At 53.2% G+C, this 17,920-nt stretch overlaps 1 protein-coding gene across 1 annotated transcript in view; it reads right to left on the reverse strand.

Annotated features, from left to right (window-relative positions):
* Nucleotides 1-430: 430 nt before the first annotated feature.
* Nucleotides 431-17,920, reverse strand: part of LOC306918317 (adhesion G protein-coupled receptor E5-like) — a gene marked incomplete at its 3' end in the record, with an annotated part of 80,316 nt that continues 62,826 nt past the window's right edge. Inside the window, exons 10-14 of the mRNA XM_079531207.1 lie at nt 17,517-17,743; nt 16,874-17,050; nt 13,743-13,937; nt 12,215-12,432; nt 431-589 (exon numbers count right to left, since the gene is read on the reverse strand). Of these exons, the coding sequence (XP_079387333.1) occupies nt 431-589; nt 12,215-12,432; nt 13,743-13,937; nt 16,874-17,050; nt 17,517-17,743 (976 nt within the window). The remainder of the gene's footprint in view (nt 590-12,214; nt 12,433-13,742; nt 13,938-16,873; nt 17,051-17,516; nt 17,744-17,920) is intronic.

Consider the following 17,920-nt stretch of genomic DNA (forward strand, 5'->3'; position numbering starts at 1 on the left):
CAATTTGGTGTCTGTGTTTTTTAGCATTTCATTTAGTATTCTATCAGCTCCACAGGCCTTTTTTGGCTGCAGAGTCTGAAGCTTTTAATTCAATTATTTTTCAGTAATTTGGTAGTCTAATGGGTTTTGATATTGTTTAATTGCTGATTCTAATGCAAGCATTTTTTCACATGTTTTTCTTTGTTCTGGGTTCATTGTTATTTTATTATATAATTCGTTGAAATGGTTCTTCCATACCTGGAAGATCGGTATCTCGTTGTCGTGTTTTTTATGTAATGCTTTCCAAACACTCACACACGCGCACACAGACACACGCGCACACACACATGCGCACGCACACAGACACACACACACACGCGCACACACACACACACACACACACACACACACACACACACACACACACACACACACACACACAGTGACTGACTTGATTTTGCGCAGCTTGGACAGGTCGGGGTTGATGCTGGTGAACTTCTGGGCCAGCTTCCACACGGTGACCATGAAGAAGAAGACGTTGAGGACGATGATGAGGCACACAGGGCCGTAGAAGCTCCAGATGAAGCCGTGCTCCAGAGACAGCCAGCAGCTGACCGGGAGGAGGGAGAGAGAGACCGCAACACGTTAGTGACCACAAGGAGGGAGAGAGAGACCGCAACACGTTAGTGACCGCAAGGAGGGAGAGAGAGACCACAACACGTTAGTGACCGGGAGGAGGGAGAGAGAGACCGCAACACGTTAGTGACCGCAAGGAGGGAGAGAGAGACCGCAACACGTTAGTGACCACAAGGAGAGAGAGAGAGACCGCAACACGTTAGTGACCGCAAGGAGGGAGAGAGAGACCGCAACACGTTAGTGACCGCAAGGAGGGAGAGAGAGACCGCAACACGTTAGTGACCACAAGGAGGGAGAGAGAGACCGCAACACGTTAGTGACCGCAAGGAGGGAGAGAGAGACCGCAACACGTTAGTGACCGCAAGGAGGGAGAGAGAGACCGCAACACGTTAGTGACCACAAGGAGGGAGAGAGAGACCGCAACACGTTAGTGACCACAAGGAGAGAGAGAGAGACCGCAACACGTTAGTGACCACAAGGAGGGAGAGAGAGACCGCAACACGTTAGTGACCACAAGGAGAGAGAGAGAGACCGCAACACGTTAGTGACCACAAGGAGGGAGAGAGAGACCGCAACACGTTAGTGACCACAAGGAGAGAGAGAGAGACCGCAACACGTTAGTGACCACAAGGAGGGAGAGAGAGACCGCAACACGTTAGTGACCACAAGGAGAGAGAGAGAGACCGCAACACGTTAGTGACCACAAGGAGGGAGAGAGAGACCGCAACACGTTAGTGACCACAAGGAGAGAGAGAGAGACCGCAACACGTTAGTGACCACAAGGAGGGAGAGAGAGACCGCAACACGTTAGTGACCACAAGGAGGAGAGAGAGACCGCAACACGTTAGTGACCACAAGGAGGGAGAGAGAGACCACAACACGTTAGTGACCACAAGGAGGGAGAGAGAGACCGCAACACGTTAGTGACCACAAGGAGGGAGAGAGAGACCACAACACGTTAGTGACCACAAGGAGAGAGAGAGAGACCGCAACACGTTAGTGACCACAAGGAGGGAGAGAGAGACCACAACACGTTAGTGACCACAAGGAGGGAGAGAGAGACCACAACACGTTAGTGACCGCAAGGAGGGAGAGAGAGACCGCAACACGTTAGTGACCACAAGGAGAGAGAGAGAGACCACAACACGTTAGTGACCACAAGGAGGGAGAGAGAGACCGCAACACGTTAGTGACCACAAGGAGGGAGAGAGAGACCACAACACGTTAGTGACCGCAAGGAGGGAGAGAGAGACCGCAACACGTTAGTGACCACAAGGAGGGAGAGAGAGACCGCAACACGTTAGTGACCGCAAGGAGGGAGAGAGAGACCAGAACACGTTAGTGACCGCAAGGAGGGAGAGAGAGACCGCAACACGTTAGTGACCACAAGGAGGGAGAGAGAGACCACAACACGTTAGTGACCACAAGGAGGGAGAGAGAGACCGCAACACGTTAGTGACCACAAGGAGGGAGAGAGAGACCGCAACACGTTAGTGACCGCAAGGAGGGAGAGAGAGACCGCAACACGTTAGTGACCACAAGGAGGGAGAGAGAGACCACAACACGTTAGTGACCGCAAGGAGGGAGAGAGAGACCGCAACACGTTAGTGACCGCAAGGAGGGAGAGAGAGACCACAACACGTTAGTGACCACAAGGAGGGAGAGAGAGACCACAACACGTTAGTGACCACAAGGAGGGAGAGAGAGACCACAACACGTTAGTGACCACAAGGAGGGAGAGAGAGACCACAACACGTTAGTGACCGCAAGGAGGGAGAGAGAGACCGCAACACGTTAGTGACCACAAGGAGAGAGAGAGAGACCACAACACGTTAGTGACCACAAGGAGGGAGAGAGAGACCGCAACACGTTAGTGACCACAAGGAGGGAGAGAGAGACCACAACACGTTAGTGACCGCAAGGAGGGAGAGAGAGACCGCAACACGTTAGTGACCACAAGGAGGGAGAGAGAGACCGCAACACGTTAGTGACCGCAAGGAGGGAGAGAGAGACCAGAACACGTTAGTGACCGCAAGGAGGGAGAGAGAGACCGCAACACGTTAGTGACCACAAGGAGGGAGAGAGAGACCACAACACGTTAGTGACCACAAGGAGGGAGAGAGAGACCGCAACACGTTAGTGACCACAAGGAGGGAGAGAGAGACCGCAACACGTTAGTGACCGCAAGGAGGGAGAGAGAGACCGCAACACGTTAGTGACCACAAGGAGGGAGAGAGAGACCACAACACGTTAGTGACCACAAGGAGGGAGAGAGAGACCGCAACACGTTAGTGACCACAAGGAGGGAGAGAGAGACCAGAACACGTTAGTGACCACAAGGAGGGAGAGAGAGACCAGAACACGTTAGTGACCGCAAGGAGGGAGAGAGAGACCAGAACACGTTAGTGACCACAAGGAGGGAGAGAGAGACCAGAACACGTTAGTGACCACAAGGAGGGAGAGAGACCGCAACACGTTAGTGACCACAAGGAGGGAGAGAGAGACCACAACACGTTAGTGACCACAAGGAGGGAGAGAGAGACCGCAACACGTTAGTGACCACAAGGAGGGAGAGAGAGACCACAACACGTTAGTGACCACAAGGAGGGAGAGAGAGACCACAACACGTTAGTGACCACAAGGAGGGAGAGAGAGACCGCAACACGTTAGTGACCACAAGGAGGGAGAGAGAGACCCGCAACACGTTAGTGACCACAAGGAGGGAGAGAGAGACCGCAACACGTTAGTGACCACAAGGAGGGAGAGAGAGACCGCAACACGTTAGTGACCACAAGGAGGGAGAGAGAGACCGCAACACGTTAGTGACCACAAGGAGGGAGAGAGAGACCGCAACACGTTAGTGACCACAAGGAGGGAGAGAGAGACCGCAACACGTTAGTGACCGCAAGGAGGGAGAGAGAGACCGCAACACGTTAGTGACCACAAGGAGGGAGAGAGAGACCGCAACACGTTAGTGACCACAAGGAGGGAGAGAGAGACCGCAACACGTTAGTGACCGCAAGGAGGGAGAGAGAGACCGCAACACGTTAGTGACCACAAGGAGGGAGAGAGAGACCGCAACACGTTAGTGACCACAAGGAGGGAGAGAGAGACCGCAACACGTTAGTGACCACAAGGAGGGAGAGAGAGACCGCAACACGTTAGTGACCACAAGGAGGGAGAGAGACCGCAACACGTTAGTGACCGCAAGGAGAGAGAGACCGCAACACGTTAGTGACCACAAGGAGGGAGAGAGACCGCAACACGTTAGTGACCGCAAGGAGAGAGAGACCGCAACACGTTAGTGACCACAAGGAGGGAGAGAGAGACCGCAACACGTTAGTGACCACAAGGAGGGAGAGAGAGACCGCAACACGTTAGTGACCACAAGGAGGGAGAGAGAGACCGCAACACGTTAGTGACCACAAGGAGGGAGAGAGAGACCGCAACACGTTAGTGACCACAAGGAGGGAGAGAGAGACCGCAACACGTTAGTGACCACAAGGAGGGAGAGAGAGACCGCAACACGTTAGTGACCACAAGGAGGGAGAGAGAGACCGCAACACGTTAGTGACCACAAGGAGGGAGAGAGAGACCGCAACACGTTAGTGACCGCAAGGAGGGAGAGAGAGACCGCAACACGTTAGTGACCACAAGGAGGGAGAGAGAGACCACAACACGTTAGTGACCGCAAGGAGGGAGAGAGAGACCGCAACACGTTAGTGACCACAAGGAGGGAGAGAGAGACCGCAACACGTTAGTGACCACAAGGAGGGAGAGAGAGACCGCAACACGTTAGTGACCACAAGGAGGGAGAGAGAGACCGCAACACGTTAGTGACCACAAGGAGGGAGAGAGAGACCGCAACACGTTAGTGACCACAAGGAGGGAGAGAGAGACCGCAACACGTTAGTGACCGCAAGGAGGGAGAGAGAGACCGCAACACGTTAGTGACCACAAGGAGGGAGAGAGAGACCACAACACGTTAGTGACCGCAAGGAGGGAGAGAGAGACCGCAACACGTTAGTGACCACAAGGAGGGAGAGAGAGACCGCAACACGTTAGTGACCACAAGGAGGGAGAGAGAGACCGCAACACGTTAGTGACCACAAGGAGGGAGAGAGAGACCGCAACACGTTAGTGACCACAAGGAGGGAGAGAGACCACAACACGTTAGTGACCACAAGGAGGGAGAGAGAGACCGCAACACGTTAGTGACCACAAGGAGGGAGAGAGAGACCACAACACGTTAGTGACCACAAGGAGGGAGAGAGAGACCACAACACGTTAGTGACCACAAGGAGGGAGAGAGAGACCGCAACACGTTAGTGACCACAAGGAGGGAGAGAGACCGCAACACGTTAGTGACCACAAGGAGGGAGAGAGAGACCGCAACACGTTAGTGACCACAAGGAGGGAGAGAGAGACCGCAACACGTTAGTGACCACAAGGAGGGAGAGAGAGACCGCAACACGTTAGTGACCACAAGGAGGGAGAGAGAGACCGCAACACGTTAGTGACCACAAGGAGGGAGAGAGAGACCACAACACGTTAGTGACCACAAGGAGGGAGAGAGAGACCGCAACACGTTAGTGACCACAAGGAGGGAGAGAGAGACCGCAACACGTTAGTGACCACAAGGAGGGAGAGAGAGACCGCAACACGTTAGTGACCACAAGGAGGGAGAGACCACAACACGTTAGTGACCGCAAGGAGGGAGAGAGAGACCGCAACACGTTAGTGACCACAAGGAGGGAGAGAGAGACCGCAACACGTTAGTGACCACAAGGAGGGAGAGAGACCACAACACGTTAGTGACCACAAGGAGGGAGAGAGAGACCGCAACACGTTAGTGACCACAAGGAGGGAGAGAGAGACCGCAACACGTTAGTGACCGCAAGGAGGGAGAGAGAGACCGCAACACGTTAGTGACCACAAGGAGGGAGAGAGAGACCGCAACACGTTAGTGACCACAAGGAGGGAGAGAGAGACCGCAACACGTTAGTGACCACAAGGAGGGAGAGAGAGACCACAACACGTTAGTGACCACAAGGAGGGAGAGAGAGACCACAACACGTTAGTGACCACAAGGAGGGAGAGAGAGACCGCAACACGTTAGTGACCACAAGGAGGGAGAGAGAGACCGCAACACGTTAGTGACCGCAAGGAGAGAGAGAGACCGCAACACGTTAGTGACCACAAGGAGAGAGAGAGACCACAACACGTTAGTGACCGCAAGGAGGGAGAGAGAGACCGCAACACGTTAGTGACCACAAGGAGAGAGAGAGAGACCAGAACACGTTAGTGACCACAAGGAGGGAGAGAGAGACCGCAACACGTTAGTGACCACAAGGAGGGAGAGAGAGACCGCAACACGTTAGTGACCGCAAGGAGGGAGAGAGAGACCGCAACACGTTAGTGACCGCAAGGAGGGAGAGAGAGACCGCAACACGTTAGTGACCACAAGGAGGGAGAGAGAGACCACAACACGTTAGTGACCACAAGGAGGGAGAGAGAGACCGCAACACGTTAGTGACCACAAGGAGGGAGAGAGAGACCGCAACACGTTAGTGACCGCAAGGAGGGAGAGAGAGACCGCAACACGTTAGTGACCACAAGGAGGGAGAGAGAGACCGCAACACGTTAGTGACCACAAGGAGGGAGAGAGAGACCGCAACACGTTAGTGACCACAAGGAGGGAGAGAGAGACCACAACACGTTAGTGACCACAAGGAGGGAGAGAGAGACCGCAACACGTTAGTGACCACAAGGAGGGAGAGAGAGACCGCAACACGTTAGTGACCGCAAGGAGAGAGAGAGACCGCAACACGTTAGTGACCACAAGGAGAGAGAGAGACCACAACACGTTAGTGACCGCAAGGAGGGAGAGAGAGACCGCAACACGTTAGTGACCACAAGGAGAGAGAGAGAGACCAGAACACGTTAGTGACCACAAGGAGGGAGAGAGAGACCGCAACACGTTAGTGACCACAAGGAGGGAGAGAGAGACCGCAACACGTTAGTGACCACAAGGAGAGAGAGAGAGACCAGAACACGTTAGTGACCACAAGGAGGGAGAGAGAGACCGCAACACGTTAGTGACCACAAGGAGGGAGAGAGAGACCGCAACACGTTAGTGACCACAAGGAGAGAGAGAGAGACCAGAACACGTTAGTGACCACAAGGAGGGAGAGAGAGACCGCAACACGTTAGTGACCACAAGGAGGGAGAGAGAGACCGCAACACGTTAGTGACCGCAAGGAGGGAGAGAGAGACCACAACACGTTAGTGACCACAAGGAGGGAGAGAGAGACCGCAACACGTTAGTGACCACAAGGAGGGAGAGAGAGACCAGAACACGTTAGTGACCACAAGGAGAGAGAGAGAGACCAGAACACGTTAGTGACCACAAGGAGAGAGAGAGAGACCAGAACACGTTAGTGACCACAAGGAGGGAGAGAGAGACCACAACACGTTAGTGACCGCAAGGAGAGAGAGAGAGACCAGAACACGTTAGTGACCACAAGGAGAGAGAGAGAGACCAGAACACGTTAGTGACCACAAGGAGAGAGAGAGACCACAACACGTTAGTGACCACAAGGAGGGAGAGAGACCGCAACACGTTAGTGACCACAAGGAGGGAGAGAGACCGCAACACGTTAGTGACCACAAGGAGGGAGAGAGACCGCAACACGTTAGTGACCACAAGGAGGGAGAGAGAGACCGCAACACGTTAGTGACCACAAGGAGGGAGAGAGAGACCACAACACGTTAGTGACCACAAGGAGGGAGAGAGACCACAACACGTTAGTGACCACAAGGAGGGAGAGAGAGACCGCAACACGTTAGTGACCGCAAGGAGGGAGAGAGAGACCGCAACACGTTAGTGACCACAAGGAGGGAGAGAGAGACCGCAACACGTTAGTGACCACAAGGAGGGAGAGAGAGACCAGAACACGTTAGTGACCGCAAGGAGGGAGAGAGAGACCACAACACGTTAGTGACCACAAGGAGGGAGAGAGAGACCGCAACACGTTAGTGACCACAAGGAGGGAGAGAGAGACCGCAACACGTTAGTGACCACAAGGAGGGAGAGAGAGACCACAACACGTTAGTGACCACAAGGAGGGAGAGAGAGACCAGAACACGTTAGTGACCGCAAGGAGGGAGAGAGAGACCACAACACGTTAGTGACCACAAGGAGGGAGAGAGAGACCGCAACACGTTAGTGACCACAAGGAGGGAGAGAGAGACCGCAACACGTTAGTGACCACAAGGAGGGAGAGAGAGACCACAACACGTTAGTGACCACAAGGAGGGAGAGAGAGACCGCAACACGTTAGTGACCACAAGGAGGGAGAGAGAGACCGCAACACGTTAGTGACCACAAGGAGGGAGAGAGAGACCAGAACACGTTAGTGACCGCAAGGAGGGAGAGAGACCACAACACGTTAGTGACCGCAAGGAGAGAGAGACCACAACACGTTAGTGACCACAAGGATGGAGAGACCGCAACACGTTAGTGACCGCAAGGAGGGAGAGAGACCACAACACGTTAGTGACCACAAGGAGGGAGAGAGAGGCCACAACACGTTAGTGACCGCAAGGAGGGAGAGAGAGACCACAACACGTTAGTGACCACAAGGAGGGAGAGAGACCACAACACGTTAGTGACCGCAAGGAGAGAGAGAGACCGCAACACGTTAGTGACCACAAGGAGGGAGAGAGACCACAACACGTTAGTGACCGCAAGGAGAGAGAGAGAGACCGCAACACGTTAGTGACCACAAGGAGAGAGAGAGACCACAACACGTTAGTGACCACAAGGAGAGAGAGAGAGACCACAACACGTTAGTGACCACAAGGAGAGAGAGAGACCGCAACACGTTAGTGACCGCAAGGAGAGAGAGAGACCACAACACGTTAGTGACCACAAGGAGGGAGAGAGAGACCACAACACGTTAGTGACCGCAAGGAGGGAGAGAGACCACAACACGTTAGTGACCACAAGGAGGGAGAGAGACCACAACACGTTAGTGACCACAAGGAGAGAGAGAGACCGCAACACGTTAGTGACCACAAGGAGGGAGAGAGAGACCACAACACGTTAGTGACCACAAGGAGGGAGAGAGAGACCGCAACACGTTAGTGACCACAAGGAGGGAGAGAGACCACAACACGTTAGTGACCACAAGGAGGGAGAGAGAGACCGCAACACGTTAGTGACCACAAGGAGAGAGAGAGAGACCAGAACACGTTAGTGACCACAAGGAGGGAGAGAGAGACCGCAACACGTTAGTGACCACAAGGAGGGAGAGAGAGACCGCAACACGTTAGTGACCACAAGGAGAGAGAGAGAGACCAGAACACGTTAGTGACCACAAGGAGGGAGAGAGAGACCGCAACACGTTAGTGACCACAAGGAGGGAGAGAGAGACCGCAACACGTTAGTGACCACAAGGAGAGAGAGAGAGACCAGAACACGTTAGTGACCACAAGGAGGGAGAGAGAGACCGCAACACGTTAGTGACCACAAGGAGGGAGAGAGAGACCGCAACACGTTAGTGACCGCAAGGAGGGAGAGAGAGACCACAACACGTTAGTGACCACAAGGAGGGAGAGAGAGACCGCAACACGTTAGTGACCACAAGGAGGGAGAGAGAGACCAGAACACGTTAGTGACCACAAGGAGAGAGAGAGAGACCAGAACACGTTAGTGACCACAAGGAGAGAGAGAGAGACCAGAACACGTTAGTGACCACAAGGAGGGAGAGAGAGACCACAACACGTTAGTGACCGCAAGGAGAGAGAGAGAGACCAGAACACGTTAGTGACCACAAGGAGAGAGAGAGAGACCAGAACACGTTAGTGACCACAAGGAGAGAGAGAGACCACAACACGTTAGTGACCACAAGGAGGGAGAGAGACCGCAACACGTTAGTGACCACAAGGAGGGAGAGAGACCGCAACACGTTAGTGACCACAAGGAGGGAGAGAGACCGCAACACGTTAGTGACCACAAGGAGGGAGAGAGAGACCGCAACACGTTAGTGACCACAAGGAGGGAGAGAGAGACCACAACACGTTAGTGACCACAAGGAGGGAGAGAGACCACAACACGTTAGTGACCACAAGGAGGGAGAGAGAGACCGCAACACGTTAGTGACCGCAAGGAGGGAGAGAGAGACCGCAACACGTTAGTGACCACAAGGAGGGAGAGAGAGACCGCAACACGTTAGTGACCACAAGGAGGGAGAGAGAGACCAGAACACGTTAGTGACCGCAAGGAGGGAGAGAGAGACCACAACACGTTAGTGACCACAAGGAGGGAGAGAGAGACCGCAACACGTTAGTGACCACAAGGAGGGAGAGAGAGACCGCAACACGTTAGTGACCACAAGGAGGGAGAGAGAGACCACAACACGTTAGTGACCACAAGGAGGGAGAGAGAGACCAGAACACGTTAGTGACCGCAAGGAGGGAGAGAGAGACCACAACACGTTAGTGACCACAAGGAGGGAGAGAGAGACCGCAACACGTTAGTGACCACAAGGAGGGAGAGAGAGACCGCAACACGTTAGTGACCACAAGGAGGGAGAGAGAGACCACAACACGTTAGTGACCACAAGGAGGGAGAGAGAGACCGCAACACGTTAGTGACCACAAGGAGGGAGAGAGAGACCGCAACACGTTAGTGACCACAAGGAGGGAGAGAGAGACCAGAACACGTTAGTGACCGCAAGGAGGGAGAGAGACCACAACACGTTAGTGACCGCAAGGAGAGAGAGACCACAACACGTTAGTGACCACAAGGATGGAGAGACCGCAACACGTTAGTGACCGCAAGGAGGGAGAGAGACCACAACACGTTAGTGACCACAAGGAGGGAGAGAGAGGCCACAACACGTTAGTGACCGCAAGGAGGGAGAGAGAGACCACAACACGTTAGTGACCACAAGGAGGGAGAGAGACCACAACACGTTAGTGACCGCAAGGAGAGAGAGAGACCGCAACACGTTAGTGACCACAAGGAGGGAGAGAGACCACAACACGTTAGTGACCGCAAGGAGAGAGAGAGAGACCGCAACACGTTAGTGACCACAAGGAGAGAGAGAGACCACAACACGTTAGTGACCACAAGGAGAGAGAGAGAGACCACAACACGTTAGTGACCACAAGGAGAGAGAGAGACCGCAACACGTTAGTGACCGCAAGGAGAGAGAGAGACCACAACACGTTAGTGACCGCAAGGAGGGAGAGAGACCACAACACGTTAGTGACCACAAGGAGAGAGAGAGACCACAACACGTTAGTGACCACAAGGAGGGAGAGAGAGACCACAACACGTTAGTGACCGCAAGGAGGGAGAGAGACCACAACACGTTAGTGACCACAAGGAGGGAGAGAGACCACAACACGTTAGTGACCACAAGGAGAGAGAGAGACCGCAACACGTTAGTGACCACAAGGAGGGAGAGAGAGACCACAACACGTTAGTGACCACAAGGAGGGAGAGAGAGACCGCAACACGTTAGTGACCACAAGGAGGGAGAGAGACCACAACACGTTAGTGACCACAAGGAGGGAGAGAGACCACAACACGTTAGTGACCGCAAGGAGGGAGAGAGAGACCGCAACGGGAACGATTCTACAAATGTCTTCTAAATCCTGACAGTTTTCTGAAAAACCCTCAATGTTTCTGTCAGTTGTTCTGAAACATCTTCATGTCAAGGACCCCCAAAAATATATGTATTTGGCCACCGACCCCCATCTGAAAATATGTTGTTCCAGGGACCCCCCAGAAGCAAAGATTAGAGTTAAAAACGTTTTCACGATTTTTGAGTGGTGCAACCACTCCAAGGAACCGTGTTCACCTATGTGTTCACCTAACTAACTATGTCACTATGAGCACGAGTACCAATGACTACCAAAAGTGGCGCTGTTGTGCCAGAAACAGAGAGAGAAAGATAGCGCTGCACTGCTGCCTGCTAATGAGAGACAGAGAGGGGGGGGGGAGTTGCACCACTCAGTTCACACGGGTGTAATTTAAAAAAAATAGCAGACCTACAAGCTTGTAGATCTGCTATTTTTCAATGGCTAAAGTATAACACAATGCTCTAAAACACCAAACGGGGTTCCCGCCCCAGAACGGGTTAAGGGGGGTTCTGTTGGGCTTGGTGTTCCTGTCATGAGAGATGACGTGATGTGAGGAAGACACTTCCTTCCACACAGAACACCAGGTGATGTTTGGCATCCAATCGATGCACAACAAACCACTCCATTAAGGACTGTGTAAATAAAAGATCAAGCAATCTATTATTCCGCGGCGCGTCCGGTCTAGCCGAGCGTCCGAAGAACACAATGATTGGCTGTGATGTTTTGGGGCTGCAGGTACATCGTGCGTTTGTATGTTCGCGTTCACATGAGGGGCAGACCGGCAGTGCGTTCACGTTCCCATGAGGGGCAGACCGGCAGTGCGTTCACGTTCCCATGAGGGGCAGACCGGCAGTGCGTTCACGTTCCCATGAGGGGCAGACCGGCAGTACAAACCGGCCTCTCCCTTTCCATGCTTTCTCAACACACAACCACACACACTTACTGTGTTTGGGTGCCATGCCCTGTAGGCCTGCTGACGGCAGAGACCACCACCACGGCCAGGGGCGTGCCGTAGCCCACGGCGTAGAGGTAGAGCGGGCGGATGGTGGTGTTGAACACCAGGACCACCATGCGGTACAGCTGGACCCCTTCCAGCAGCATCCAGCACAGAGAGCCCAGGAAGAAGTAGTGGAGCAGGGCCGCCACCAGCCTGCAGCCGCCCTGGAACACATGATTAGGGACTTGAACCTGACGTCGAAATTAAAAAAATGTCTTCTAAAAATTCTGACAGTTTACTGAAATACCTATGTTTCAATCTAAGGTGGTTCTCAATATTTCATGATTGTCAAGGACCCCAAAAATGATATGTAATATGCCTCCGCCCCCCCCCCCCCCCCCCCCCATCTGAAAATATGTTGTTCCAGGGACCTCCCTAGAAGCAAATATTTGAGTTAAAATCGTTCGCTCTGAAAGAATATTATATTCAAAGATTTGCGTCACATTTTCACGATTTCTCAAAAAATAGCAGATCTACAAGCTCGTAGCGCTCCCACTCGGTGGCGCGCTATGAGCTTTTCTTAACGTGAACGTTTCTTTATCTTGAAAACTGGCGGCCATCTTGGGTTTTCAGCTGGATAATGTACTTTTCTTAGAAAGTACATCCTGGACATCATTTGTGCCAAATCTGGTGCTTGTACCACCAAGTGAAGGATTATTACGGAATATGGACTTAATCTGCCCCACTTTATCGTTTAATTTCCATTGTATCATCATAATATTAAATAATTTAGATTTTCTAAATGCAGAATTGGATTCCTCATACTCAGAAACATATATTTCGATGTATAGGCCATCGAAATAGGATTGTATAGCTCAATATAGCTCAAACCCTGTTTAAAACCACCTCGACTGGCGGCCATCTTGAAAAAATTGTGTAAATTTTGTGAGAGAGAGTAGCTTCCGTAGCACTATGAGCACGGGTACCAAGAGAGAGTAGCTTCCGTAGCACTATGAGCACACGGGTACCAAGTGAACGATTCTCATGAAACATTGACTTAATACTTTCAGCGCCCTTGCCGTTGATTAATGGCAATTGCACTTTTATAGCACATTCGATCGATCGAGCCAAAATGCTACTTACGTTAGCCGGTTATCTAGCTATGTTGTTAGCACAGCACTGGGTCGCCCATCTTAGATTGTCGTCGCCATAATAATCCATTCTATCCGTTTCTTTCAATCGCCTGTATCTCCTATTCCTTGTCCCAGATGGCATTTTGGTCAAAACAGCGTTTCTTTGACAGCACAGAGCCGACGATGTGGAGCCCTCCAGAGGCCCCGGTTTGGAATCACATTCTAAACAAGGCCTGTCTCGGCTCCGTTGAGCGTCCTAGGATAATCTACTTCCGGTAGACTGGAACTGTGGCTTTTCAAAATAAGAGCTCGACTGGAAAAAATGCTGGCGTGAATTAGATCCTAATTTTTCAATAAATGCTAGCGCTGAAAGGGTTAATCTGCTGCACTAATGTACAAACCTCAGGTTTGGTCTTCTCGACGCCGGCGAGGAAGATGAGGTCTGCGATGAAGAGGCAGACGCAGAGGTGCAGGTGGATGGTGGTGCGCGTTCCCTGGATGGAGCGGCACAGCCAGAACGTGACGATGGACGCCGACAAACACAGCAGGGAGAGGACCAGTCCGAACCGCGTCAGGAACTCAAGCTCCATGGACGGCTGTATGGCGGCACAGAGAGAACACATGGACGGCTGCATGGCGGCCCAGAGAGAACACATGGACGGCTGTATGGCGGCACAGAGAGAACACATGGACGGCACAGAGAGAACACATGGACGGCTGTATGGCGGCACAGAGAGAACACATGGACGGCACAGAGAGAACACATGGACGGCTGTATGGCGGCACAGAGAGAACACATGGACGGCACAGAGAGAACACATGGACGGCTGCAAGGCGGCACAGAGAGAACACATGGACGGCTGTATGGCGGCACAGAGAGAACACATGGACGGCTGCATGGCGGCACAGAGAGAACACATGGACGGCACAGAGAGAACACATGGACGGCACAGAGAGAACACATGGACGGCTGCATGGCGGCACAGAGAGAACACATGGACGGCTGCATGGCGGCACAGAGAGAACACATGGACGGCTGTATGGCGGCACAGAGAGAACACATGGACGGCTGCATGGCGGCACAGAGAGAACACATGGACGGCTGCAAGGCGGCACAGAGAGAACACATGGACGGCTGCATGGAGGCACAGAGAGAACACATGGACGGCTGTATGGCGGCACAGAGAGAACACATGGACGGCTGCAAGGCGGCACAGAGAGAACACATGGACGGCACAGAGAGAACACATGGACGGCACAGAGAGAACACATGGACGGCACAGAGAGAACACATGGACGGCACAGAGAGAACACATGGACGGCACAGAGAGAACACATGGACGGCTGCAAGGCGGCCCAGAGAGAACACATGGACGGCTGCATGGCGGCACAGAGAGAACACATGGACGGCTGCAAGGCGGCACAGAGAGAACACATGGACGGCTGCATGGCGGCACAGAGAGAACACATGGACGGCTGCAAGGCGGCACAGAGAGAACACATGGACGGCTGCAAGGCGGCACAGAGAGAACACATGGACGGCTGCAAGGCGGCACAGAGAGAACACATGGACGGCTGCAAGGCGGCACAGAGAGAACACATGGACGGCTGCAAGGCGGCACAGAGAGAACACATGGACGGCTGTATGGCGGCACAGAGAGAACACATGGACGGCTGCAAGGCGGCACAGAGAGAACACATGGACGGCTGCAAGGCGGCACAGAGAGAACACATGGACGGCTGTATGGCGGCACAGAGAGAACACATGGACGGCTGTATGGCGGCACAGAGAGAACACATGGACGGCTGCATGGCGGCACAGAGAGAACACATGGACGGCTGCAAGGCGGCACAGAGAGAACACATGGACGGCTGCAAGGCGGCACAGAGAGAACACATGGACGGCTGTATGGCGGCACAGAGAGAACACATGGACGGCTGTATGGCGGCACAGAGAGAACACATGGACGGCTGCATGGCGGCACAGAGAGAACACATGGACGGCTGTATGGCGGCACAGAGAGAACACATGGACGGCTGTATGGCGGCACAGAGAGAACACATGGACGGCTGCATGGCGGCACAGAGAGAACACATGGACGGCTGCATGGCGGCACAGAGAGAACACATGGACGGCCCAGAGAGAACACATGGACGGCTGCATGGCGGCCCAGAGAGAACACATGGACGGCTGCAAGGCGGCACAGAGAGAACACATGGACGGCTGCAAGGCGGCCCAGAGAGAACACATGGACGGCTGTATGGCGGCACAGAGAGAACACATGGACGGCTGCATGACGGCACAGAGAGAACACATGGACGGCTGCAAGGCGGCACAGAGAGAACACATGGACGGCTGCATGGCGGCACAGAGAGAACACATGGACGGCTGCATGACGGCACAGAGAGAACACATGGACGGCTGCATGGCGGCACAGAGAGAACACATGGACGGCTGCATGGCGGCACAGAGAGAACACATGGACGGCTGCATGGCGGCACAGAGAGAACACATGGACGGCTGCAAGGCGGCACAGAGAGAACACATGGACGGCTGCAAGGCGGCCCAGAGAGAACACATGGACGGCTGTATGGCGGCCCAGAGAGAACACATGGACGGCTGCATGGCGGCCCAGAGAGAACACATGGACGGCTGCATGGCGGCACAGAGAGAACACATGGACGGCTGCATGGCGGCACAGAGAGAACACATGGACGGCTGCATGGCGGCACAGAGAGAACACATGGACGGCTGTATGGCGGCCCAGAGAGAACACATGGACGGCTGCATGGCGGCACAGAGAGAACACATGGACGGCTGTATGGCGGCACAGAGAGAACACATGGACGGCTGTATGGCGGCACAGAGAGAACACATGGACGGCTGCATGGCGGCACAGAGAGAACACATGGACGGCTGTATGGCGGCCCAGAGAGAACACATGGACGGCTGCAAGGCGGCCCAGAGAGAACACATGGACGGTTGTCTCTTGAATCGTTTATTTAGTTTTAGTCTAATTTTAGTCGCCTGGAATGTTTTAGTGTCAGTCTAGTTTTAGTCGAGTAAATATCATAAGATTTTAGTCGACTAAATCTACAGTTGATGTAGTCGACTAAAAGGTATTTTGGCGGGCCTTGATGCCGTCGCAATGACGGCAATGTTTTTACACTTGCTGAAAATAGCCGATCTAAAAGCTCACAACGCATCGCGCTGCGACCAGGGCCAAATTGGCTCTCAGGGGCCCTTCTGGGAAAATGTAAAGCCCTGTAATGGGTTTGAGGCCCTGAAAAAAACTCCTGGGGATCTTCATTGGCCATTGATTTTGTTAAATTTAGGTAAAAATCTTTATAAAAACACAAAAAACCTCGAAAGTTCTGCGCGCACGCGCGCTAGGGGGCCCCCAAAAGATTTACCGGCCCAGGGGCCCTTGTGGGGTTATCCGTCCCTGGCTGCAACGCGTTGCAACCATGCAACCAAGTGTAAAACCAACGCGTAGCGTTGCGTAGCGAAGCGTAGCGAGCCTGTCCTCACCTCCAGTGGGTAGAGTGCCATCAGCACAGCGAAGCTGCTCAGATGGTGACAGAGACACACGGTGTGTGTGGCGTTGGAGCGCGCAGACAGCCGGCTGCAGCCGTCCGTGGCCCAGGACCCTCCGCTCGCGTTCTTCCAGTACGCACAGATGAAACGCGCCTCAGGACCCTCCCTCTCCTAGAACACCAAGTGGTGGAAAGGAAACACGTTTAGACCTGAGGACGATTCTACCAAATATCTTCTAAATCCTGACAGTTTCTGAAAAGGCCTATGTTTCTATGTGAGTCGTTCTCAAAGGCCTATGTTTCTATGTGAGTCGTTCTCAAAGCCCTATGTTTCTATGTGAGTCGTTCTCAAAGCCCTATGTTTCTATGTGAGTCGTTCTCAAAGCCCTATGTTTCTATGTGAGTTGTTAGGGTTGCACCCCCCCAGAAGCAAATATTTGAGTTAAAAACGTTCGCTCTGAAAGAATATATATTCAAAGATTTGTGCCGCGCTATGAGCTTGTAGGTCTGCTATTTTTGGTCACTGGCATGTGTTTTCAAATGGGGGGTCCGTGGCTTAATAAATGTTGATTTGGGGGTCCTGGACACGAAACAGTTTGGGAACCCCTGCTGTATAGGGTGTAGAGATATTGTCCCACCTGCAGGTGTCTCAGCGTGAGGCCGACGGGCGTGTGCAGGTGTTCTGTGGAAGGGTTGGAGACCACGGCCGACACCACCTTAGAGAAGATCTGGATGTTCTCAGGATCCTCGCCGTCCCTCTGGTAGAGTCCTCCTCCTCCTCCTCCTCCTCCTCTGAGACTGTCAAAGGAGTGGTTAACGGATCTCTCCAGATTCTTGTAGCTCACCAACGCAGCGACAGTGAAACCTGCAGTGGAACGCGCGCACGCACGCACGCACACGCACACGCACACGCACACACACACACACACACACACGACTGCATGAGAAATGAGAAGGTCTTTGTTGATAAGAATGTAGCACTCGTTTTCATTAGCGGGACACTTCAGACCTTTTTGCAAAAAAAATAAATGTTAATGACGTT

The sequence above is a fragment of the Electrona antarctica genome (assembly GCF_951216825.1).
Source record: "Electrona antarctica genome assembly, contig: scaffold_512, whole genome shotgun sequence".
Classification (NCBI taxonomy): domain Eukaryota; kingdom Metazoa; phylum Chordata; class Actinopteri; order Myctophiformes; family Myctophidae; genus Electrona; species Electrona antarctica.